The sequence below is a fragment of the Cryptomeria japonica genome, chromosome 11 (assembly GCF_030272615.1).
Source record: "Cryptomeria japonica chromosome 11, Sugi_1.0, whole genome shotgun sequence".
Lineage (NCBI taxonomy): Eukaryota > Viridiplantae > Streptophyta > Pinopsida > Cupressales > Cupressaceae > Cryptomeria > Cryptomeria japonica.
Window position 1 is genome coordinate 192,036,775 of NC_081415.1, and position 26,004 is coordinate 192,062,778.

The 26,004-nt window shown below is 36.6% G+C and overlaps 1 protein-coding gene across 4 annotated transcripts; it reads left to right on the plus strand.

Moving 5' to 3' along the window:
- Window positions 1–682: 682 nt before the first annotated feature.
- Window positions 683–24,324, plus strand: LOC131071103 (clathrin interactor EPSIN 2). Of its 4 annotated transcripts, none has more exons than XM_058006809.2 (15): window positions 683–1,179; window positions 1,433–1,541; window positions 2,418–2,496; window positions 2,868–2,919; window positions 12,251–12,330; window positions 12,435–12,513; window positions 12,612–12,695; window positions 12,889–13,034; window positions 13,153–13,551; window positions 13,629–13,667; window positions 13,871–13,963; window positions 14,073–14,236; window positions 22,072–22,277; window positions 22,490–23,294; window positions 23,389–24,324. In XM_058006809.2, exons 3-15 carry the CDS (start codon window positions 2,462–2,464, stop codon window positions 23,862–23,864), a joined length of 2,658 nt encoding a protein of 885 aa, XP_057862792.2. In that variant the 5' UTR covers window positions 683–1,179; window positions 1,433–1,541; window positions 2,418–2,461; the 3' UTR covers window positions 23,865–24,324. The 4 variants fall into 4 exon arrangements, with proteins under 4 accessions (XP_057862792.2, XP_057862794.2, XP_057862793.2 ...); XM_058006811.2 differs by having other exon boundaries at window positions 1,433–1,522; XM_058006810.2 differs by lacking the exon at window positions 1,433–1,541 and having other exon boundaries at window positions 2,415–2,496.
- Window positions 24,325–26,004: the final 1,680 nt, after the last annotated feature.

Consider the following 26,004-nt stretch of genomic DNA (forward strand, 5'->3'; position numbering starts at 1 on the left):
ATTTCAAATCTATAACTATCATCTATATTATATTTTTTGTATGATAAAAGATTTACAACATAGATTTTATCATTTAACCAAATTATTGCCCAATTATTTTTTAGTTGCTGAAAAAAAAATAAATTTCAATCCTATGATTATTATCCAGATATTTTAATTGCTCAAATATTTGATCTAATATTTTTACGAACTCGACCGTCGAGTCTACATCTCGTAACTTTTGAAACCGAATATTACATCATATAATGTTCCCGAAAATCAATGCAGACCCGTACCCCGGAAGAAAAATTAAAACGAATAGGTGCCCATTCGAGAATTGAATAATGTACCTAATAGAATAAGACTGAGGCATTTAAACTAATATTTACCAAAAAAATAATAATAAGAACAAAAACAACGACAAATTTGTTTAGATCTTGCTTTAGGTGGTGCGTTAAACAAAAGCTGGTGGAGGATACATTTTACGCATGTTTGGTGGAAAAGGGGAAAAGACCTCCGCCCACCGCCTTACTTTGACCCCACCGTTCTAGAAGAAAAGAAAAGAAAACTACACCTTTAACCAGACTTCCACTAACTTCGCCTAAATGAAAGCCTAATCAGAATATTCTCACTTCCAATTCAAACCTACCTGGCAGTTTGCCACACCCCTGTGCATATCTTTACCCTCTAAACTTAGCTGAATATAACTAAATTTCTCGAAATCCAGAGCTTAATAAGCTATCTAAAATCTAGAGGACGGCAAAGAGGAAAAATTCCTGACTGGAATTTTTGCCGTCGCTCTTGGCCGTTTCCCGGCAACCGACAGTGTTTTGACCTGACATTGAGAGAATCAGGACAGATAAAAAATATGTTTAAATTCTCGAATTATTAATGTTTTTCTGTCACTTGCCAGCTGCATAGTTTTTGTGCCAGGGGCATTTTCTCTGACCTCTTCTTAAAGAAAACCCTTAACATTTGATGCCAGATCTATACAAAATCTGTCATAAGACAGCGTGGAATTGATCGGGAGGGGCTTTGACAGGCACATCTCAGTGATAACAGAGAAGTTTCGTCGGATCGAGTTAGATGGTACGTTTTTTGGAGATTTTGTTGCCGAATTCAATTCCTTGCAGTTTTATAGGTTTCTGAGACGGATTTGTGGCGGATCGGGTGAAGTAAGGGCATCGTGATAGCGCAGAGGTGAGCTCCTAATTTTTATTAATCATCCAATCGCTCCAATGCATTATCGTACGCGTTTTACCGCGTTTTCAATTTTATGAATAGTTATGAGCATTCCTTCGGTTCGGATTTGTTTGACGGAGTTTTTGGATACGAATTTAAGTCGTCTGTCGATTTGAGTTGTTTGATAAGGTTTTTGGACATGGATTTGAATATTTTGAGTCACTCTACGTATTGTTTGGACATGAATTTGAAGATTCGATTGATCTGACAGAGTTGAGGACACACAATTGATTTTTCTTTCGATTTTGAGGCATTTGACGGTGTTTTGCGACAAAAATTTGAGACTTGGATTGCTTTTGAGGTATATGACGGAGTTTTAGGTAATGAAATCGAAGCTTCTGTCGATTTCAATCATCGGACTGAATTTTCGGATACAAATGTGCTGGTTCTGCCGTTTTTAATGTTATCTGATGGAGTATTGAGAATTAAACTTTGAGAATTTTGTAAGTTCAGATCTGGTGGACGTGATTTGCTTTCAACAGATAAGTCCCATATTGTGTGACCGTGTTATCATTGTATTTGATTTGGAAAGTTTCGTTTTCTTTGAAATTTGCATTTGGTCCTTTGAATTTCGGGCCGTGGAACACGTTGGTACGTTATTGACCGATTTTCTTGGTATGCATTTTTCATTAAAAGTTAGGTCTTCCATTTTAATTTCCAAGTTCCTGAATGGACGAAGCTTCTATTCTGTGTTTTCTTGACTCGATTTTTGGTCAGAACAATTTTTTCTTTGAAATTTTCGGATAAATTCACGTTACTGCTTTAAACATTTGCATTCTGAACTAGTATGTGGGGCTTTGGGGCTTATGAGGTTTCCTTTTGGTGGACCGTGATACTTCAAAATTGAAGCTTGCCTACGAATTCAAGTTTTCCTTAAAATGAGTTTTGGAACTCATATTTGGGTTATTGGAGCTTTCGTGGTTGAGTTTATCTTTTGTTTTTCCGTTGATTCTTGAGCTTGTCGGTGCCTTTCTCTGAGTTCTTCGCACTCTTCTGTAGGCCATTAGAGTTCTTTCATCTTGTTATCTCTTATTGGTGGTCTGATAAAGGATTCTTCTAGCTGTAGATTGAAATTTTGTATTATTACTAGAAGCAGTCTCTTGACTAAAGCAAAATTACTAGCAATTGTTCATTGTAATCCTAAATCTTATCTACAGTTGGATGACCCCTTTTCATCATCGGCTGTTTTAAAGCAGGAGAAACAGGGCTTTGCTGAGAGGTCTGAATTGGTGAGGGCAAGATGAAAAAGGTTTTGGATCAGACTTATAGAGACATGTAAGAACATATCTCTTAAATTGTTAGAGCGTTGCATTAAAATTAAAAAGTCTCCTAAATTCTTTTGATGAGTTTTTCTTATTGGCACTGGAAGATGAAGATTTTGCCAGGCAACCCATGTACTAAAATGGACTTGTTTGATTTAGTCATGTATAGGAAGATTTGAAATTATTTGAATCTCTTTACATGATCCATGTTATTTAACCTCCTCACCAAATTGAATTTGATCATGGGTTCTTTTAATTCAGGTTACTTTGGAGTATATTGATCAAAGCTAGAATTTGAATATGATTTTATAGTTTTTGTAATTATAACATGATTCACTTGGAAAGACTCTGTAACTTGTCGTGAATTGTATGAATATTTTGCAGTCGGAGAGAGGTGAATAAAAAAGTTCTGAAGGTGCCTGGAATTGAGCAAAAGGTGAGAAATTTAAATTTGTTGGACATTTACTTGCCTTATCCAGGAGGCAAAAATTGCACTTTGTTTGTTTCCGATAGCCAATTTACTCTTTGTGACATATATCAAGTCTTTAGGCCCAGGGTAGATTACTTGAGTCTAAGGATCTGAATATTTCATTTTTGGTTGTCTTTCCTCTAATTAGTTTTCCCCGTTCCAATATATATACCCACTTTAGTCTTTAATTCACTCAAATGGATGCCCCTTTGCAACCAGCATCAACTAGGTTCAAAATGTAAGCATATTCATGTAGTGATGATGATGTGGCCTCCGGCTGGTACTTTTGTATTTTAAATTATAGTTCTCAACTTCTATTCATGGGTGATATTGGAAATTTCAAACATTGCAAATTTTTGTTCACCCCTTGTAAATATTATTGCATTTAAAAGCTGATATATTTAGTGTTAATATGCAACCCATATCCCAAAAATTAAATTGACAATAAATACTCCAAAGGAATTCTATGAAAGCTAAAAATAACTCAAAAGAACTTATCTGCAAGTTGGATCCAATCATCCTCCACATTTTCCGTTTCTTGCAAAGTTGATAGTATATCACTAACATGTATTCAATAAGTTGTAATATTGTTTCTAACTTGTTTAATTATCCATTTATAACATATATTGGCAATCATTTCCATTTGATGAAATAAAGCTTATAGGTGTTTCCTGTAGTAACCTGATTTTAGTGGGGTAGTAACAAGTCCTCTCTCTCTCTCTCTCACTCACTCTCGCTCTCTCATTCACTCACTCATATTCCTTTGGTAACTGTATTTGTAATCAAATTCCTCAATTTTTATTGGATTTATAAGTTCCCCAGTGTGGTGCTTTAACATATCAAGGTGGTGAATGCCAGCTTGATATCATAACCCTCTAACAATTCTATTTGCAAGATCCAATTTTCATTTATTTGATTTATCTTCAGTAACATACAGATAATATTTGCTCTTGCACATAAAGCATTGTTCGATCTCCTGCACAGTATAATTTCTATTGCTGGGAAACATTACTTGTGAGTTGCCTTTTATTTGTTACTCTCATCCAAAGTTTAAAAACTCGGACTCGCCACAGACTCGGCAAACCAAAAATTTGGACTCGGACTCGGACTCGTGAATGACTCGTGAAAGACTCGGCAAGGACTCGCGAAAAAAAAAACCGTAGTTTTACAAAAAAACATAAAGAAATTAATGCATTTAGAGAACATAAGAGCCATAATTGAAACATTACACATGTCACATACTCATAGTTTCAAACTTTCAACTTTAAAATGTATAATACCAAGATTTCTTCAATGCTAATTATGCTGTTATATGGAGCCTAATCAGACTCGGAGGTTAAATTTTCCCTACTTCCATCGGCACAGTTTCCCTTTATATTTTTCGACGGGGGTTTGGGGGCAGCACCCCCAAGTTGGGGGGTCAAGGGGCATCACTCAGTTATTTTTCTTTTATTTTTCACTCCCTCAGTTATGCCAAATGAAGGCAATTTTTTTTAAAAAAAACTCAATTTTAAAGCTTGCATGTCTTTTTTTCTGGGTCGTGCGAGTCCATCTGAAAGATGAGTTTTAAAACTATGCTCTCATCACATTACTTTTATTTTATCCACTCTTGGATTTCATGGTAAGTTGTACATGACTTTGAGCATTTCTATTTGTGTCAAAGGTAAATTGATAACTCAACTATGTAAACGACATCTTTTTTTTTTGTGCAAATAAGTTGAAAACAAGGTTGACTTGTAAGTTGGTTTGTACTTGCATCATAGGCAAATTTAAGTTTTGCCAATGCCAAGTCTCATTATTATGAATGGTTTTGTAAAGGCTTCTGACATAAAATTTTAACGATTTTGTCTAAAGCCTCTCATTCACTATTCTGGCATAATTTATGGATATGATGGGCTAAGTTGTACTGTAACTTGCTTTCAAGTGTATGCTGCAATGTTTTGATGCTTATACAAATCAAGGATTTCCTTAATGACTAAAGATTTACTTTAGAGAAGTGCAGATAGATACAAGAAATTCTTATATTATAACATTATGGAGCCCTAAAACAATACTGTTGTTAAATCATATAACTACACACACAATTCATAGCTATCTCCTGGACCATAACTTTTTTCAAATTCTGGACCAAACTTGTGTAAAAATTTGACAAAAGTCACAAAACTATATGGACCCATACAAATGCCCTCAAATTTAGAGATTTAAATAAAAGTTCACAGTTAATATTGAAGTTAACAACTGCTATTAAACCAAATATGTATACAGAAGGTTTTGCCCATTGTGGGTGAGAAGCCTGATTTGGCATGAACAAGTGCCTATCTAAACTAGATCAAGATATAGACTTATAGTTACACTTAAAGGGGAACATAACACCGATAGAGTTCCAAGTAGTTCAAGACTGCTGACTGCCGACTGGTCTTTATCCCGCTCATTGATGATTCTGTGAACATTAAAATACTGGATTTCTTGCTTTGTTAGATGTTCCTCGACTGGCACCTTCTGGAATTTCTGATGTTCAGTGGTGATTCCAAGTTAGACTTACATGTAGCAGAGGATAGAGGACAAGCCCTACATCTTCCTTTTTGGTAGCCATACTATTACTTACACTGAATGAAAATATCATGTGAGAAAATCCACTTACGCCCACAAAGAATTGTTATCCAAATTTGTTTGAGGCTATCACAGCACATAATCCATAGTAATATTCATCCAAGGTCTTCCGGAAATAATCCTGTTGATTGGACATGCACTTTAATGATGTACCTAGTTTTGCCAGAGGAAATGAATTTATTGTTATCTTTGTGTAATGTTAGATCTAAAGTATAAACAATGTCTTCTCTACCATGCTGAAGGTTTTAGTAGTGTCAAAGTAATGTGTAGACTGCAGCTATGTTTTTTCTCATACATCTTATAGAAATTCACAAGTACGTAGAAGTTAGGATGAAATGCAAAGCCACCTTCATGTAAATTTGAATCCGCATCAACAAGACACTGACAAGATTTGATAGTTCTACCAAAGAATCCATTGTTATTCTTTGTCATCACTAGTGATTCCTGCTTGCTACTCAAGTGATCAACTACAGCATATGTCTTATAAGTTATAACTTGTTTATTGCCCCACGAAGTGTAAATTTTGTGACCCAGATTAGTAATCAGATTATCAGTATTTAATCTGAATTGTACCAATACAATACTTAGCTGAACTCTTCAGCCTCTTATCAGATCTGCATGTTTAATGGTCAGATTTACCCTTCTAATTATTCCTAGTCTGCATCAAATCTGCTCTCTAACAGAATTCTGGAACAACCGATGCCTTTGACCTTCTTGGATGAGTTCGCCCAATTTTACTTCTCAATTTCGCATACTTAGTTGCAGAGGTATTTCACTTTGCAAGAGGGAAAGTAAGAATGTGTTTGTGTTTGGTAAATGATCATTATTTATATGATCATTTAACCCACATAACCTTTAAGTCGGCTTCCATTTACATATTCATTTTGGCGCCAATTTAATGTGGCGTGGTAAATGGGGCTGGTCTTTGTTTTAGGGCCACGTTAATCCTTTTAGGGCCGGTCCTCTACGTTATACTTAAGGGAAGGGGTTCAGATGTTGCCTTAGGGCAATCCGAACCCTCTTTCCTAGTTACAAACAACACTCCTTCTTAACTAGGGAAGAGGAGAATACATAATCTGAACCTTTAGAGTTCCATCAAGCACACAAGCATAGAATGGATCTAGCACACAAGCATAGAATTACATCTTCCACCTAGCACACAAGCATAGGATGGTTCTAGCACACAAGCATAGAAAGTGTAATACAAAAGTGGGTCTTTACATAATTACAATTTTCCATCTAGCACACAAGCATAGATTGGACATAATTCATTCTTGCACACAAGCAAAGAATGATTCAAAGTGCTGCAGATAGAGTCACTGAGATTGAAGCTCCCTCTCAATCAGGGTTTTGTTTTCCACAACACCAAGTCTATCTCTGAAGTATTCGAACTTCACCCTGGATAACGGTTTGGTAAGGATGTCCGCAATCTGTTCATCTGTGCTAATGTACTTTAGATGAATGGCGCCTCTTTGCACCATGTCCCGAATGAAATGATAGTGTGTTTCCACATGTTTGGATTGATCATGAAATACAGGATTTACTAACATCTTTATACAGCTTTGATTATCACAATGAATGGTGGTAGGACCACTAGCTTAACCAAATAATTCAACAAGGAGCTTGCGAAGCCACACTGCTTCTCTGGATGCAACGGATGCGGCAATGTACTCAGCTTCTGCAGTGCTTAATGCTACTGAAGATTGCTTTCTACATGCCCAAGAGGTCACTGCAGAGCTTAAGTTGAAGCAGATACCTGAAGTACTTTTCCTGTCCTTGACACTTCATGCCCAATTTGAATCTGAGTAGCCTTCCAAGAGGATTGAGGTATTAAGTGAATACTTCAGCCCATAACCAATCGTGCCACGCAGGTATCTTAGGATGTGCTTAGCAGCAACTAGGTGAACAAGTTTAGGTAAGCTCATGAACTAGCTGAGAGCATTCACAGCATAACAGATATCTGGCCTAGTATTGACTAGGTACATTAGGGAACCAATCAACTGCTTGTACTCAGATGGATCTGCAAAATCCGAGTTAGGTGCAGAAACACTTAACTTCTTTGAGTTAGATTCCATAGGAGTATGCATAGGTTTACAATCTATCATTCTAAATCTTTTCAAAATATCAATAGTATATTTTCCTTGACTTAGAAAAATTTCATTGGATCTTTGCCATACTTCTAACCCTAGAAAGTAGTGTATTAGACCTAAATCCTTCATTTCAAATTCTGAGGCTAATTCCTTCTTACATCTTATGATTAATTTACTTTCACCAGTGAGAAATAAATCATCCACATACAAAACTAAAATAAGCATCTCATCATTATAAACTTTCAAGTAAATGTTAGCATCAGCATCATTCTTGCAAAATCCTAAGCTTAGTAAGTACTTATCAATTCTTTCATACCAAGCACGAGGAGCCTGTTTGAGCCCATATAAGGCTTTCTTCAACCGGCAAACATGAGAATCTCTTTTATGGGTTACATAACCTTCTGGTTGCTCAATATAGACATCCTCCTCAATGACACCATTGAGGAAGGCTGTCTTAACGTCCATTTGATGCAGTGCCCAACCTTTGGCTGCAGCAATAGCTATCATAGATGTAATAGAGGTATATCTAGCAACAGGGGCAAAAGTTTCTTCATGATCTATTCCTTCCTTTTGAGAGAAACCACGAGCTACAAACCTAGCTTTATATTTTTCAATACTACCATCAACATTATGTTTAATTTTAAACAACCATTTAGAGGAAACAACAGACTTACCTTTGGGTCTGGGTACAATGTCCCAGACATCATTCTTGATGATAGACCCATACTCTTCATCCATGGCTAATTTCCAAGCATAATGGGACATAGCTTCTTCGACATTGTGAGGTTCAGACTCAATGATATTGCACATCACAGAAATGTAGTTGACGTGATTTTGGAATCTCTTGCTATCTCTAAAGGTTCCTCTGGGAGCAGCAAAACCTTCAGCATCTTGAATCGTGTTTCTAACCTAAAGTGGTCTCTTCTTGCAGACCACAATATCTTGAGGTATATCGGTAGGGAGCATAGGCTCTGATGGGTCATTTTGAACTTCCTGATCTGGAAGGTCAGTAGGCTCCTCCTGTATCTTAGGGTTAGCATCAACTATTGAATCTTGATTTTCAATTTCCATATCATTATTATTGGATAATGAACCTTTAGATCTTTTGAAAGCAATATTTTCTTCAAAAGTTACATCTCTACTTACCTCAACATACCTTTGACTTGAAATGTAAATTCTGAAAGCTTTGGAAGATTTGCTGTATCCCACTAAGATGCCTTTCTTTCCAGATGGATCCAACTTGGTTCGTTTTTCTTTAGGCACATGAACATACACCGGGCTCTTGAACATCCTTAGATGACTGATGTCAGGTTTGATTCCTGTAAAGGCTTCTTCGGGAGTCACATCCTTTAGGGCGCGATGAGGACATCTATTCTGAATATACACTGCCGTTTTGGATGCTTCCGCCCATAGAAAAGGTTGCAGGTCTTGATCATGGATCATGGCTCTTGCAACTTCAACAATGGTCTTGTTCTTTCTTTCAGCAACTCCCCTTTGCTGAGGATTGTGGGGAACACAAAACTCCCTCTTAATTCCTGCTTTAACACAAAAGTCATAAAAACTACTTGAGGTGTATTCACCTCCATTGTCAGACCTCAGACATTTGATTCGGTTTCATGTAGTATTTTCAACACAGGCTTTGAATTCTTTAAATCTGTTTAGGACTTCTTCAGACTCTTTAGATTTAAGAAAATAGATCCATGTTTTTCTAGAGAAATCATCTATGAAGATAACATAATATTGGAAACCGCTAGGAGATGCTACAGACATAGGACCACATAAATCTGATTGAATAAGTTCTAACCTTTCTTTAGCCCTACTATCGCTTTTATGAAAAGGATTCTTCACATTCTTGCCCATTACACAACCTTTACAAGCATCATCATGAGATAAACTGAGTTTAGGCATACCTTTAACCATTTTACTGAGAGTGGGAAGAGCTTGAAAGTGTAGATGTCCCAGTCTTCTATGCCATAGCTCGCATGATTTAGGGGTCTCATGAATGAGAGCTTGAATTGGATTAGCTGCAAGCTTATATAAACTATCACATCTATTTCCAATAATACTAGCAGATTTGAAATTAGATTTCTTAGGCCAAGCGAGTACTTTCCCTTCAAAAAATGCTATTTGCAAACCCTTATCTTCTAAGGCAGAAATGGAAATAAGATTTCTTTTAATACCAGGTACAAAGAGAATATCATAGAGTTGTAAGGAAATACCAGAATCTAGTTTTAAAGAGGTAGGACCAGAACATTTTACCGAGTATCGAGCATCATCACCGATTACTACATGAAGGTTGGTGTCCTTTTCAATCAGATCCGAGAGATGCTCACGAAAACCTGAGATGTGTCTGGAGGCACCACTGTCAAGTATCCACGTATTGCTGTCCGTAGGAACATTGCTGGATAGAGCAGAGATAAGAAGATAATCTTCACTTTGTTCGGCAACTTCATTTAAGTTGACTTCCCTTTCCTTTGGATCATTCTAACAATCTCTGGCATAGTGACCATACTTATCACATCTAAAGCAACGAATGTGAGAGGAATCTCTTGACTTCTTCCTTGGATCATAGGAGGAGGACCTAAAATCTTTGCTTCTCTTTTCTTTCTTCCAATGTCCACCTTTCCTAGATTTAGCTAAGAGAACATGATTATCTTTGTGAGAGTTCTTGAGTTTTCCTCTTACCTCAATTCGAGATTCGTTTTCGATGCAATCAGATTGAAGACACTCAAAGTTGGGACGATCAGCGTTTCCACCAATACTACGAATGAATGGTTCCCATTCATCAGGTAGACCATTTAATGCTGTCATAACAAGATCTTTGTTCGAGATTTGGCAATCAAGAGTGCTTAGCTTGTCCTTTAGTTCATTGATCTTCATGAAGTAGGCTATGATTGAGTCTTCTTCTTTCATTTTTATGTGAAGAAGCTGCTGTCTTAGTGCAAGTGCCCTGCTGAGGTTGTTGACTTCATACATCCCTTCCAAGTGTTTGATCATTTCCCTGGCAGACACAAACTTTGATACGACAGTGACACGATGATTCTTGACGGATTCAATTATGATCCTCCTAGCCTTGAGGGAGTCTTTCTTGAACTGTTTTAGCTCTTCAACATCTTCTGGAGGAGAGCCCTTCTTCTTCTACAAATTTCAGCAGATCATTCTCTTCAAGGATCAATAGAATATGGACCTTCCAAGCAGCAAAATCAATGGCTCCCTCAAGTCTATCTTCAGCCTTCAAACCTGACATTTTAATCTGAAAACAAACAGCAGCTATATGCAACAAATGATTTACTAAAATCAGAAGTTAGTAACACCTTAGCTCTGATACCATGTAAATTTTGTGACCTAGATTAGTAATCAGATTATCAGTATTTAATCTGAATTGTACCAATACAATACTTAGCTGAACTCTTCAGCCTCTTATCAGATCTGCATGTTTAATGGTCAGATCTGCCCTTCTAATTATTCCAAGTCTGCATCAAATCTGCTCTCTAACAGAATTCTGGAACAACCAATGCCTTTTACCTTCTTGGATGAGTTTGCCCAATTTTACTTCTCAATTTCGCATACTTAGTTGCAGAGGTATTTCACTTTGCAAGAGGGAAAGTAAGAATGTGTTTGTGTTTGGTAAATGTCCATTATTTATATGATCATTATTTATATGATCATTTAATCCACATAACCTCTAAGTCGGCTTCCATTTACATATTCATTTTGGCGCCAATTTAATGTGGCGTGGTAAATGGGGCTGGTCTTTGTTTTAGGGCCACGTTAATCCTTTTAGGGCCGGTCCTCCACGTTATACTTAATGGTAGGGGTTCGGATGTTGCCTTAGGGCAATCTGAACCCTCTTTCCTAGTTACAAACAACACAAAGAACAAAACCTTAGCAAGCCTTTTTGCATGAATGCCAGGCTTTACACATGATTTCTTACTGCACGTTAAATGTAATTGCCTTATTCATTTCTATTTTATATTATCTCAGGCAGACCTCATAGGATCCCTCATCGTTATCTTGTGAAGTGTTAAATCCTGATTGAACTTTGGTGCCTTTATTCCAATTGCCTTGTATTTTTTTTGCTGTAACTTGTTGACTTCTAACAGTCCAATATAACACCGCAATCTCTCTTATATTTTAATTTTTTTACCTTTCCAGTTTTAAGCATGCTTCTCCATCTACCTTGTCATACAAAAACTACCAGCGCAGCTTTTCTTTGGAAATAACATTCAAAGGTTTTCTGAATCTTCTTGATTGATAATTAGAAGGGTTATTAGTATTACTGATTGGTGCAATCTTATTTTCAAATTTTTGAACCTCTTTTTGCTGACAATGATGTATCCTCCAGAAGTTAGTAAATGATAGAATCTCCACTGCTGATGAATTCCTCTAAGAAAGCCAATAAAAATACCTACAAGGTTTTATATGTTACATTCAATACATATTTCAAACTTGAGTGTGAAGGAACACGAAATAGGTTGATATTGTCTCTTTTTAGACATTGGATTCTTTGTAATGAAATTTGTTAAGCTGGGCCAATGTAATTTGATTAAAACATGCATGTACTTTAATACATTCTCTTGATTTTGATTGTCTGCCAGGTACTTGATATTACAAGCAATGAGCCATGGGGCCCTCATGGATCTGTAATGGCTGATATTGCACAAGCCACTAGAAATTAGTAAGATTCTTTGGTTTGGACAGTTTTTTTTATTATGATGGGTTTGCTATTTGCTGTTAACAAGTATTTCTAAAGATTCAGACACTTAATTTGCTTTTCTATAGTCATGAATATCAGATAATCATGTCTGTGCTCTGGAAAAGGCTAAATGATACTGGTAAAAACTGGCGCCATGTTTATAAGGTAGACACTACTTTACCTTCTGACACCAATGTCACATTTTCAGAAATTATTCCATGTTTACAAATTTTTTCATTATCTCTAACAGCTAAGTGTTGCAGTCTTTGACAGTTCTTGACTATTTAGTGGGAAACGGCTCAGAGCGTGTTATAGATGATCTTCGAGAGCATGCTTACCAAATTTCGGTAATATTAATTTCTTTTGTGAATATTATAAGTTTTGGTGACACAGTAATTGCTCATTGGTACTAAAGAAATCTTAACAAAATATGGTGCTATATTATCAGCTTCCCTTCGGATTTTGATAGCATTAGTGACTTAAAAATTTATTTTGAACATTGTTAATTGTTGATCTTTGCCACTGTTTTTCTGGTTGAAGACTCTCTCCGATTTCCAGTATGTTGATTCGCATGGGAAAGATCAAGGACAGAATGTTAGAAAGAAGGCACAGGCCATTGTTGCTCTTATTAATGACAAAGAGAGAATACGAGAAGTGAGAGAGAAGGCTGCTGCCAACAGAGACAAGTAAGCATCATTGCAGGGGATGCATGGATGATTTCAAGTGCATTGTGAATTTTTAGTGATATACTTTGGAAAGAGATTTGAGAATTCAATTTCACTTTCTTCAAAATTTTGGTTGTAGATACCGAGGAGCCTCAGCAACTGGAGGTATGTACAGGCCAAGTTCATATTCAAGTACTGGAGGTGGTTATCGCGGTGATCCATACGAGGAAGACCGATATGGAAGTCGTTCTGGAGGGAGAGATGATGATCGAAATGGATATGGGAGAGAAAAGGAATGGGACAGGTATAGAGATGATGACAGATATGGAAGGAATGGAGATTCTTATGGTAAGGATGGAGACCGTTACAGTAGAGATGGTGGTGAACGTTACAGTCGAGATGGGGAGCGCTATAGAGATGATGAGTATGGTGTAGGTAAAGATAACGAAGAGGACCGTTATGGCTCAAGAAAAGGTGATAGAAGCTATGAAAAAGAGAAAGATCACTCCTATGAAGATGATGACCGATATTCTTCAAGGTCTGTCTTAATTGTGATGTTTTGGACAAAAAATTCTTTTTTTTTGGTTAGTGCACTGACACAATTTCTTATTTCAGGAATGGAGGCAGAACTAGTGATTATGGGCCGGAGGACAGGTATTCTTTGCATATCCCTGTTTTGAAATTTGAATTGTTGTGAGTGCAAGTGTAAACTGCATATATGAAGATATGGGAGATTCACATGCTTATTTTGTTTCTTCTTGCCATCTTCACTGAGATGTTTGGTTATATTGGAAAATTGTCATATAGATAGTGGTACTAGTGGGAATTAATGAAATATTGAATATTCCTATCTGAAGGTATGAGCGAAAACTGTCAGGAGGAAAAATGGGAGCTCCTCCAAGTTATGAAGAATCGGTTAATGATTCTGTTCATCGCCAAAGTGATGAAAGGTATTCTGAATATAGTATGTCTGTCTTAAGTTGATGAATCTAATCAGTCCAATCAATACTTTTTTGAAGTTATTCTACATATCTCACTCTTGCCTTTGTGTGAGGCTAGGGATGGAGGGAATCTGGCAGCTAGTGTAGCAAAAGCAACTACCCGACAAGCTACTAAAAGTCAAGGTCAAGATGCTCCAGTCATTGCAGAGAATGTTGAAAGTTCTACAAGCATTCCCTCTGGCAGCTTTGATGATTTTGATCCACGTAATTCTTTTACAGCAGGTGATAATAACACATTAATTGCTATATTAACAATGCCCATTTTATTTGGTTGAGAAATTGGTTAATTCTTTGAGGAGGATTTAATTGGCTATTTTTTGGGAACAACCATCATTACTTAAGCAGGAAAAATTGTTTTAGTACACAATAACTGGCACATATAATGTAACCACACAATTCTCACAGCATCTGCCTAGATTTTTTACATTTGACTGATTTCTTGTAATTGATAGGAAATTGAATGTGAGGATTGATTTTCTTTCTGTAGCCATGTAGGCATTCTTTGGAGTTTCTGTGGGAATATGAGTTTTCTTTTCTGTTTGTAGTTTTATTTGTTTGAATGTCAAGGCTTGCTATTTTGCCAAATCACTTGTCAGTTGCAATTGGCTTAACATTGACAAACATTTAAATGAGGATTCATCTTTCTATTTAAAGTGAATTAATTGCCCTTATTTGGACACTGTTTCAGTCTGCTTAAGCAGTCAATTGCTCAAATAGCCCTAAAGTCATCAACAGTCATCTGAACAGAGTGAACTATGGCTTTCATTTAGGAGCTTGTTTTAGAGTTTTAAACCATCAACAATGGGATCCTTTTTGGCATCCTTGTAGCTAGAATTATTTCTGGGACTGAAGCATCTTTTCAAATTACATATTTGCTCCTTTTTGGCATGCATTTACTGCAGTTGTCTTCGGCCTAAAGAGATAACCATTCTAGACAACAGCCAAATAATATTAATTATAGCACTCTTGGTAGTTCATTATTAACCATGCTAGACAATAGGCAGAGAGTATACATATTGCCACCGTTGGTAGTTCATTACATCAGCTTTCATTAGTTGGTTAAAGTTTTTGCATGTTATATAAGAAATATAAGGAACCTAGCAGCAGTTTGGGTTCAACTTGTCCATGTGCAAAGCGCTTTAGGTTTAATGTTGAGAGAGAGGAATAGTCATTGACTTATTAATGCATTCAATCTTTAGGCTGAGGAACTCAACCCTGATAAATAACATAATACACTTGTTTGCTGTACTGATTCTATTTTGTATATAATATGACCACATCTTATTGTAAATACATCAAATCCTGGGCTTCAAAGTCACAAAGATTTGGTTGGTTTGCTGGTAAAAGTGGCATGCGAGTTGTGGTCCAGCGCTTGAATGACTTGCTTTGTGTGGTAATCACCATATTTCTGAGTTCTTGGCATTAAGAGGAAATATCACTCCCAAAGATCATGCCATTTGGGATCTTCATCTGGAAACCATGAATACACCATTAGGTCGAGCATTGTTCACTTCTCATTTGAATGTGCCTGAAGACCCTCTGGCACTCATGGTAGTTTAAATTTTAAAATTGTAAACTCTAAAGCCAAGTAAATTTAGAACTTTTCATCTATTTTATTCCTGTATGTAATGAAATTCTGTTTATAGGAAGGTTAATGGGAGTGAACTTGCAAATTGTCTGTATTGATTTAAATAGTAATCTTAAAGTGTTTTACTCCTTACTCCTTCAGCTACAACCTATTAGAAAGCGGGCCTGGTTCATCAATTCACTGATGTTCACCTGAAGACAAAGTAGGATTTTCTGTAGTTAATGCCAGGAACCAATTTATCATTTTGTGCTTTACAGTGAGGTGAGTTTCAGAATGAGCATCTGATTTCATCTCGTCTCTTCCATACCATCTAAAGATTTACAACCCTTTAAATGTTATAAATTGCCTTAAATTTACTATCATGCTTGAAGCCTTCTTTTCAATTTATATAAATATAAACATTGGGGTCCATGAACAGGAAAACATAGCTATGCACAAACCTCACAAATCTATACATGCAATCTGGCAGTAGCATACAGCCCAAGAGGGTCTAATGATTAAAACTTGTGTATTCCATAGAGGAAGCACAGAATTGCATCTGAAGGGGGATGGGGCATGTGTGCCTAATATGGACAATACATAAGGTGAACGGAAAAATAATTGTCTTGTGGGCTTTTCATAAGGGGAGTTGGAGACATCAAATTGTTGTCACCTACCAGTGACCTAAAAATTTACGTTTACCTTTAAGATACATTTCCTTAGATTAAGAATATATTTGGGTTAGCTCACATGGTTAACAGTGAACACTATTTATGCAATATGGAGGTTGTCAGGAAATCTGTTGCAAATTTAGAGATTAGCTTTGAGAATTGTCAAGTTAGTATGACTGTATGAGTATGGTTATGTTGCGATATATTACTACTAAGTAAAATGTAACATGTCTGGAAAAATGATATGTTGTCTATTTGGATGACTCTGGGCATTGGGCCATTGACTTCTATGGAGCATAAGATTTACTTATTATTGCCTTTTGTTTGAAACATGTGCTGCTTTTGGGTTTGAAAGGGTATTAAAACATGCGTGGGGGAACATTGAACTAATTGGTATTTTATGGTCAGTCTCGAGTCCCTTATATTATATAAGATCATTTATGATTATTCTACCATATGTTTGTGATATTTGAGCTTTAATTATAATTTTCTTTTTATAATCATTTGTCTTTTTGGCCAAGTGCAGTGCCCTAAACCCTGATATAAAATAAGTGTTCTACGGGGATGTGTTACCCCCCACCCCCACAACAAAAAAAAACCCGTGTCCCCTGTAGGGGGACGTTTCCAAGACTTGGGGACTTGGGGGAAATGTCTCCCCATGGCACCACCACCTCTGCCAGGGATGCCGCGGGGGCGCTTGCTATATGTTATGTGCCATTACATGCTGATTGCAACCTTTAACTTTGTGTTGGCCTTTCATGGGGCACTCATAGAGATGTTATATTGCATATTTTTCCTTGAAGATTTCAATTCACCTCTATTTTTATATCAGGACCACTCTGCTGCTGTCCCCCCGCTGTCCTCAAATTTAGACCTTTGTTCCCCCGGTCCCTGCGACCCATCCTTGTGTCCCCCCATCCCCTCATCATGAAACTCAGTGGAACTATGGTCATATAATAGTGCTGTGAAAGCACAAATACTGATGGCTTATAAATTTTCCACTAGGTCTGAAACTTCCAAAAGTAGCAGTCGAACATAAATTCTGTTAGTTATTGAGGAAAGAAGCCATTAATGTTTTCTTCTATAGAAATTTTCAGGTATTTTGTATGCTGCTTGTTTGTAATTAGTGTGGACTTGTATTGTAGTCCTTAGTTCTAGTTCAAAAACTTGAGTACTCGCTCAACTTGCAAGTTGGAATGTAAATGAACTGATTTTCCATTTACTTGCTGTCAAATCTGTGTGAGTTAGAATTGCACATTGATTTTATGAGTTGGTCTCACTGGACATGACAAAAATTGAAACCTGAAAAAAGAAATGTAAAAAATGCTGAAATTTGGCCTGTAAAAACCATATGACAGTCCCACTTTTCCTCAGAGTGTTTACCTTCTCCTTTGCAAAACAAGAAGCAATTTATGGCAAGAGGTTGTCTTGCTGTCCTGTTGCTGCTGTAGTTTGTTGCATGCATCCCGCAACTGTGGCTGAAGAGGTGGTTTTGCTGTCCTGTAGCTGTTGTAGGTTGCTGGTTGCTTTGCGTGGCTGCTGCAGGAAGTTTTTTTGTTGTTTGCGGTTGCTTTCTGCAGCTGCTGGATTTAAGGTTTTTTGTGGTCATAGAGGGAAGAGAACTTGCAGATTATGGCATGTCAATCCTTATGCATAGAGAAAAAAGATTTGGATCTTTTGAGTGTAGAAATGGGTGCTGATGTGAGACAATGGCCTGCTAATCTTTCAGTTTTTGTCAAACACATTCTGCAGATGATCAAATTTTGGAAACATTAATAGTTTCAAATGTTTTCTCTAATATAAACAGAGTTCATCTATACATAAGCTAGATAAGATTTGCTAAGTCAAGGTGGTTGCATAAAACAAGGACTCAAATATGAAATCAAATTCTATTGTACACTTAATTAACACCTCAGTTGAAGCTAAGGAATTGCATAAAAAATGAAAGAAAACAAGAGTTCTCTCACCCACATCACCTTATTGCACACACAAGATGTGTATGGTGGTGCTTCAACTGATTTGTGCTTGAGAGATGATACATGGTTTCCTAATTGACAACATTACTTTGCATCTATGAGCCTCTTCAAAAATGGCTTACAAGAGGTGCTTTATAGATTGAGAAAATGATTGATCAAGAGATCAATGGACGAGGTTGATTGAGAGGATTGGGAGAAAGAGAAGCCTCCGAGTGATAACTTGTGATTGGTATGCTCGAAGAGGTTCAAGATTAAAGGGATTTGGATGGTCAACATTGTTTGGGAAATGATGAAGGGTGAGTATCAAAAACGATTTTATTGGAAATCCAAAATATTATTTTTTTGTAGGCATGAAGATGAAGGGTTAAGATCTTTTTGGGAAAATGGATGGATGAGATTTGATGAGAAGATTTTCTGGGGAAATGCAAAGCATGGGTCATGGACATGAATGACATGTGTAAGTTTGACCATGTCTTAAGTATGCTTTAGAAATGTGCATGTGGATTTAATACTTAACTTATTGATTTTAGCCAACTAATGGTTTGAGATGGAATTTTGAGAAATTAAATAAATAAATTGTATTTATTAATTTTTGGAAGATAGAGGATGTGAAGGATGAATTTAATTAAATAAATGTTGAATTTATCTAATTTTTGGAAGATAGAGGATGTGAAGGATGAACTTAATTAAATAAATGTTGAATTTATCTAATTAAGGGTGGACTATAGAGAAAAAGGGGATAAAGGATTAATTAATCAAATAAATTATTGGAATTAATTTAATGGAAGTTAGGAAGATGATTGAAAAGGTTAATTAAATGATTGGTTTAATAATTGACACTGGAAGAGGGTAAAATTGGGCATGGTTCTTGACTTCAAAATGATGAAGTGACACTTTTTTAAGGATTATTTAAAGCCAAGTTTAAATTGAGAATCAATGTTGCTATGACTTTTTCTGTTTATCAACATTAAATCTTTGTTCAAATAAATTTGCTTGGCAGGCAAAACCCTTCTGCTGTGAAATAGTTCAAAGTAAAAATGCTCAGAATTTTGAACACATTTGTGTGAAATATTTTAAGATAAAGTTGCTCAAAATGCTGAAGCCATTCACAGAAGGCTACAGTAAATTCACGTTCGATACAAGTTAGTCTTTTTTGTCAATTGTTACTAATCCTATAACTGAAATTTTTACCAGTGCCTTATATTATGTGGATATTTATTCAAAGTTGCATGGACATGGATACGGTATCCAATATGGATACGGTATCGGATACGGATACAGCTATTTTTTAAGATCCTCAATATGGATACGGCTGGACACGTCATTCATAAAAAACACATACACATATATTTAACACAATTTTCTAAGTTATTCGAGGAGATTTTCATTACTTCAAAAGCAATATAGACACATAATTGCTACATAAATAATGATAAGTAGATTTAACATTTTACAATACGCAAAAATAGAAGAGTTGCATTGGAAGATAACCCAACAAATGGGTCACTGAAATAGAAAAACATTTCATTTGTCTTTTTCATTTGGTGTAGGTTTTGTTAATACCATTTTTTTCTTTAAATGCGTTAATGAAGTTTAAAAAAATTAAATTTAGTAAGATTTACATCAATTTTGTTTAAAAATCAAATCACATTAATATTTAGCATAGTTGGAAATCAAGTATTTTTGGGCATGCATGGGTACAATATTCGATGTGTATCTGGGCTGTATCGGATACGTATCCGTTTCAGAAACGGGAACGGATATGGGGAAACGCGTTCCCAGGGAGGGACAAAGGAGTTTCCGGCAACTCTGTATTTATTATATGCAAATGTCACATCCAGTGCTTATTCCGTTGGCAGAATTTTTTTGAAGCTGATTAGATATGGAAAACCCCTAAATTACGTTATGACTTTTGTAATTGATTATATTATTTATATATTAATATATACATTTATTCCTTATTGCCATGGTATCACCCCATGAAAACACCTTGGCCATTGAAGTATCATTTCAAGTTTTAATTAAGACAAACATGTTGTGATATTGCTATCAGGATTCAACTGTGTAGTTTTTTGAGTTAAACTCATTGACCCATGATTCATGAGTCGTGGTTCACAAGAACCCATCTCTCATGAGAATGAATGGAACACTTAGCACTCATTGCATCTAGGTGATGCTCACAGAGGTGAAGCATTGGGCTTTCCCGGGAGGTCACCCATCCCAGTACTACAACTGAAGCGTGCTTAACCATGGAGTTTCCTCCAAGGTTAAGCCCACTTAGCTTGCAACCCCATTTGCAATTGCTATCAGGATTCAACTGTTTAGTTTTTTGAGTCAAACTCATGTTATGCTTGCTGAATCATATCTTAGAAAGTTTCATCAAGAATTGGTAATTGGGAACCCTGGGTTTCTATCTATGGCAGTGCATTTTTTATTTTTGAGTTTAATACATCTTTCTAAAAGGCTTTGTCTAATCTTCACATGCTGACTACAGTATCTATTGCAAATCTATTTGGTCAGAACATATTTCAAGAAAAATTTAGATATATTTTGAAGTATTATTAAACTACACTGGAGTTATGTCTTAATGTAGGTTTGTGACAATTAGGGAATTCAAGCCATGACAAGATTGGTTTGATTTACATTAGAATAAACAAAAGTTTGATTTGCAGTTGTCTTCCAGTGATTTGTTTTTTGAATGAAAATGAGTTTTCAGAAGAATTTGTTTACCACTCCCGGGTTCCATTATCCATATTTTAACTATTAGGAAAATTTGTAGCAGCATGGAATGTGGGAATGTCTTCAAAATTCCTGCTGTGAAGCTTGTTTGAGAGAAATAAAGGGATTATTATATCTGTCTCACATCGGCTCCCATTTCTACAAATTTTTTCAGTACTACCATGGATGGGGGAAATAAGCAAGTTGAATATTTTTGGTAGGATGCAGGAAAGGAAACAAATTAATTATGGTACATGCTTTTATAATTGAACATTTCAAGTGCTACTGGACATCCCTTTGGACCAGGTTGAATGGAGAACCTTAATGTGTAACTGTATTACATGGATGAAATGTATAACATTAAGTATGCCCAATATTTTTGCTTTGTACTAGAGTAGGGTTGAAAATTGGAATGTTTATGCTGCAGAAATTATATGCATTATCTTTGAAAAATAGGAAATGTCAAATTTATCATGAGTGTAATTTAAGATATTTTTGAACATACACAATGTGCTTTCAGCTTAAACTCAAAATGAACTTCTCATGAAATTTTTAACGACAATTGCCATTTTTCAGAAGCTTCATATTTTAGTTCTAGAGATTGGATCAATTAACATGTTTTGGTTTGTTAAATTCAAGGTTAATATGCTTGGTTTTGATAATTTTTGAATGCTACGAGGTTATGTTCAAAATAAGGCTGGAGGTTAAGTAGCATGTTTCTCTTTGCAAGTTTGGGTTCTTGCATTCTCATGGTCAAGTTGCTCTGGAGGGTTTCAAGTGCAAGCTGTTTGATTTAAAGGGGTTGGTGGTTCTAAATTGTTACTGAAGTGAAGCCTGAGATAAAATGATGTAGTTGTTCAAGTTTGTTACTCAAGTGTAGTCTGAGATAAAATGATGTAGTTGTTCAAGTTTGTTACTCAAGTGCATTTTATTTGAGTTAAAGGGATTAGTTGTTCTAGTTTGATACTGTCACATTGTGCTAACAATTTGTGTTCATATTGGAGACCAATATTTCTTCAGAGGTCTTTTGTTGAGTTGGATGCAAGACTCATCTTTCTTGATTTGCATTACCTCCTTAAAAATGTTGCCTGTCTTAATAAACTCAGCTGTGTTTTCTTAAAACAGTGCCCCCTTCTGTCACATCATCCCAGATGGATTTTGATTTGTTTGGTCCGCCCTCTGAGCCATTAGCTCTTCCAGCACCACCTACAAGTACAGTTTTACCAAACAGCACATCCACTAATGAGCTGAGCTCAGCAGCTGATCTTTTTGGAGATGCCAATTTTGGTACAAGTTTTACTACAACGCCTGCTCCAAGTTCTCATAATCAGGTAAATGTTGCTATATAATGTACTGTATCATGCAACTTCCATTCCCTACTAACATCTTTCTACTTGACTTCAATGTATCTTGGTTACTTTAAAAAATCTGGATTGCATGGTGGGGCCTTTAAAATAATCAGATTTTGTATTTGGTTTTAGTTTTAAGGTAGTCATTGATTGCATTTTTGAGTTGATCAAAAAACTTTGTCTATGTCAAACAGCCAAGTGAAGATCTTTTTGGTGAGTCTCCTTTTAAGGTGTCATCTACTTCACCACAAGATCCTTTTGCTGCACAAACAGACAGTAGTTCAGTGTCTGCAGCCCTTTCCTTGAGCACTGAGAACAACACAGCATTTGGGACATTCTCAGCTACCGCTGCTCCAAATGCTAACGGTGCAGGCAGTTTTGGTCTTTCAGATGCTTTTCAGACAGGGCCACCTAATCCATTTGGGGCTGTCCTGCCAGCACAGGGTGCAGGTCCGTCAAATCTTTACCAGTTAGAGACACACATGCAAGATTCATCGCAGATGCAAGCATCGATGCAGATGCAAACACAGGTGCAGCCTGTACCAATGCAGATGCAAACACAGGTGCAGCCTGCACCAATGCAGCTTCAAACACTGGCACAGCCTGCACCAACACAGATGCAAGCAACAGTGCAGATGCATACACAGGTGCAGCCTGCACCAACGTTGATGCAAGCACCTATGCAGATGCAAGCACCTCCACAGATGCAAGCACCTATGCAGATGCAAACACAGCCACAGTCTGCATCAATGCAGATGCAAGCACCTCCTCAGATGCAAATACAGCCACAACCTTTGGCATTTGAATTTGCTCAACCCCAATCTACTCATAAAATGGCTTCTATGAAGACGCCGGATCAGCCAATCATGCAGGTTACACAGACCCAAAATGTGAATACAAACACTCAAGGAAAGTCTCAGCAAAAGAAATTTGAACCAAAATCAGCTGTTTGGGCTGATACATTAAGCCGGGGTCTTGTTGATTTGAATATTTCTGGACGTAAGTTATCTTTCTTTACTAAAAAGCATGGTTTTTGTTTTTTACTGTAACCACAATAGTAGCATTCTGAGCTTGCCACCTGTTGTTTTTGCAGCCAAAATTAACCCTCTGGCAGACATTGGAATTGATCTAGATTCACTCAACAGGTTGGAGAAAAGGAGGGAGGCAAAGGAGAGAACATCTACTGGATCTGGGTCTGTGTCATCAAGTGGTTTATCTATGGGAAAAGCAATGGGATCAGGTACTGGCCTGGGCCGAGCAGGAGCAAGTGTAATATCTACTCCACCTCCCCCAATGGTTAATTCAATGGGTATGGGTATGGGCACTAGTGGTTATGGTATGGGACCAATTTCTAACATGAGTATGGGTGCTGGCATGGGCATGGGTATGGGCATGGGTATGGGCATGGGGATGACTATGGGACCTGGCACAGGAATGAATCCGGCAATGCCTGGAATAGGAATGAGGCCCCCCATGAGCATGCCACCAGCAACTGGAATTGGAATGAACCCAATGATTGGTATGGGTGGTTATGCTACACAACAGCAGCCATATCCTGGGTATAGATGAGGCTTGTTTTGCATGAAGCATACTGCATTGGCTTGCTTCATTTGTGAGTTTGGCATCTGTGGTAGAGAAGGTTAGAAAGATATTCATATCACAGAATCAGTTGGGCTGGCAATATTACTCAACAACATCAGAAGCACCATCCTCCGATGCAGGCTTAGATTGAGGTTTATGTGGTATTCCCTGACAATACATCTGTTAAAATAGGTGTCATCATTTGGCATGTGTGTACTAATCCATCATAATAGACAGCAAGCTCTTGTATGGTTTGTAATTGTGATGTCTTAAAGGTAATGGTCTCTCAGGTTCGTCTCCAATGCTTCTTGACTAATGATTCTAGAATCTATATAACTGTAGCTGAGAGAAGCTTGCGTATGATAGTAAATTCTTTGTCATTTGATCCTCCCATTTGGAGGATGGTTTTGACGTAAGTGATTCATATATATTTCAAAGTTCATTTTCACTAGGCTTTATATTTCCTTTACCTTACTACACACTTCTATATAATTTGATATTTTTTTTGCAGTTTGTATTCTATTGGAAGTATGATTGACCATGTGGTTTCATTTAATTGAGTCATTAGATTCTTTATACTCATCATGATAAAAGTGTGTGTTAGATTGTTATAATTAAATCCTTTACCTGTTAACATAGCCTCAATTGAAGATTAGTCAAAGGTTTCAAAAGCCATCATTATTATTTTTAACGTTTTGGATTATGTGTTTTGAAGAAAGAGATCCGTTCCAACCATCTGCTGTGTGAATTGTTAGGAAGGTTTCCGTTCTCCACTGCTTCCCTTATGCCACCTCATGGCATGATGATCAACTTTGCTATTGCATTGCTAACTCTGATCTTTCACTAACTTCTTGAGCTTGTGTTTAGAGTTGAGGCTTATGGGGTGGTCTTTCTGGGTTCTAGTTTGCTACTGTATGTTTATGGTTTTGTTCATTTTGCGTTGCTTCCTTGTCTTGCATACTGTTGTACGACAGGCATCCTTGCAGTTTTAAATTATATGCGGATATATTGAGTCACATTGGCCTTTTGTGGTAACAAGTGGACGTCAATATATTTCTTCTTTGTTTCTTTTTGAAGGTGCATTAATATGATATACTTTGTATAAAATTTAAGTAGAAAGGCTATTTGAAAGGTAACAAGTGGATGTCGATATACATTTGTGCATTCAATTACATGTTTATTTACATTTTTGTTCTCTTCAAGTAGAAATGCTATTTGAAATTAGTTCTTGTTTTGGTTATGGTTCTTGGTCAAGGTTATACTTTTCTTTAATAATGTAAATATGGCAAAAATAACACTTCGAATGGAAACACCTCTCAGCCTTATATAAGGGAGATTTTATGGTCTTATTAAAAGCCTGGCAAGTATAATGTCGTGACACATTTCTTTCCATATCATACAAAATCAGGACTCCATTAACAATCTGAGTTTTGTATCTGTGGAATTCAAATACAGAATATAATAAACAATATTTTGATGTGAAGTACCTATAGGAGAAAGGTTTATTGGAATTACATGCCAAAAAGTCAGAAAAAGAAAGTGGTGGTTGTATGGCTCTATGCAATTTTTCTAACTCGACCCTTAAATAGTTTGATCAGCCTAAGCATTAGAAAGCTGTTTGGTGATCGACACAAATGCAGGTTGTTACTCTTCATGCACTCTCTGTTGTCATCTTCCGCGAATTAGTTAAGTCTAGTATGTATCTGCGAGGATGCTGTGATGTTCTTTAATAACACAACACTGTCCAACAAACATTTTTGTATGTTTAATTATAATAACAAATGCACAAATTGAACTTACTGTTATGATGTTTTTCCTTTTGCCTCTGTTACGATCTTTAGCTGTTTGGATAAGAATATTACTCCGTTGGACCTCCTCTTTTTTGACTTAATTGTCAAATACGCTATAAACATCTGACATTATAGGCAAAATTTATTCTAGAAAATCTGGTACGTTGGGACAATGAGAATACATAATCAACACCTGGAATAGATTTGTTTCTGCTCCAAAGGATGTAATCCGCAATGTGTATGTGAGTTTATAAGCACTTAAGTAGCCTAATATTGTCTGTCCTATGTTATCTGCAATAGAATCACGAGGGGAAACTATGGCCGGTTTATTTTTTTGA

Bases quoted from the DNA above. Each gene is read 5' to 3' on its own strand.
- LOC131071103 (XM_058006809.2), top strand. From the start codon at position 2,462: ATGAAAAAGGTTTTGGATCAGACTTATAGAGACAT. The intron at 13,668-13,870 runs GTATTCTTTGCA...TCCTATCTGAAG, and splicing joins GATTATGGGCCGGAGGACAG to GTATGAGCGAAAACTGTCAG. The intron at 22,278-22,489 runs GTAAATGTTGCT...TATGTCAAACAG, and splicing joins CTCCAAGTTCTCATAATCAG to CCAAGTGAAGATCTTTTTGG.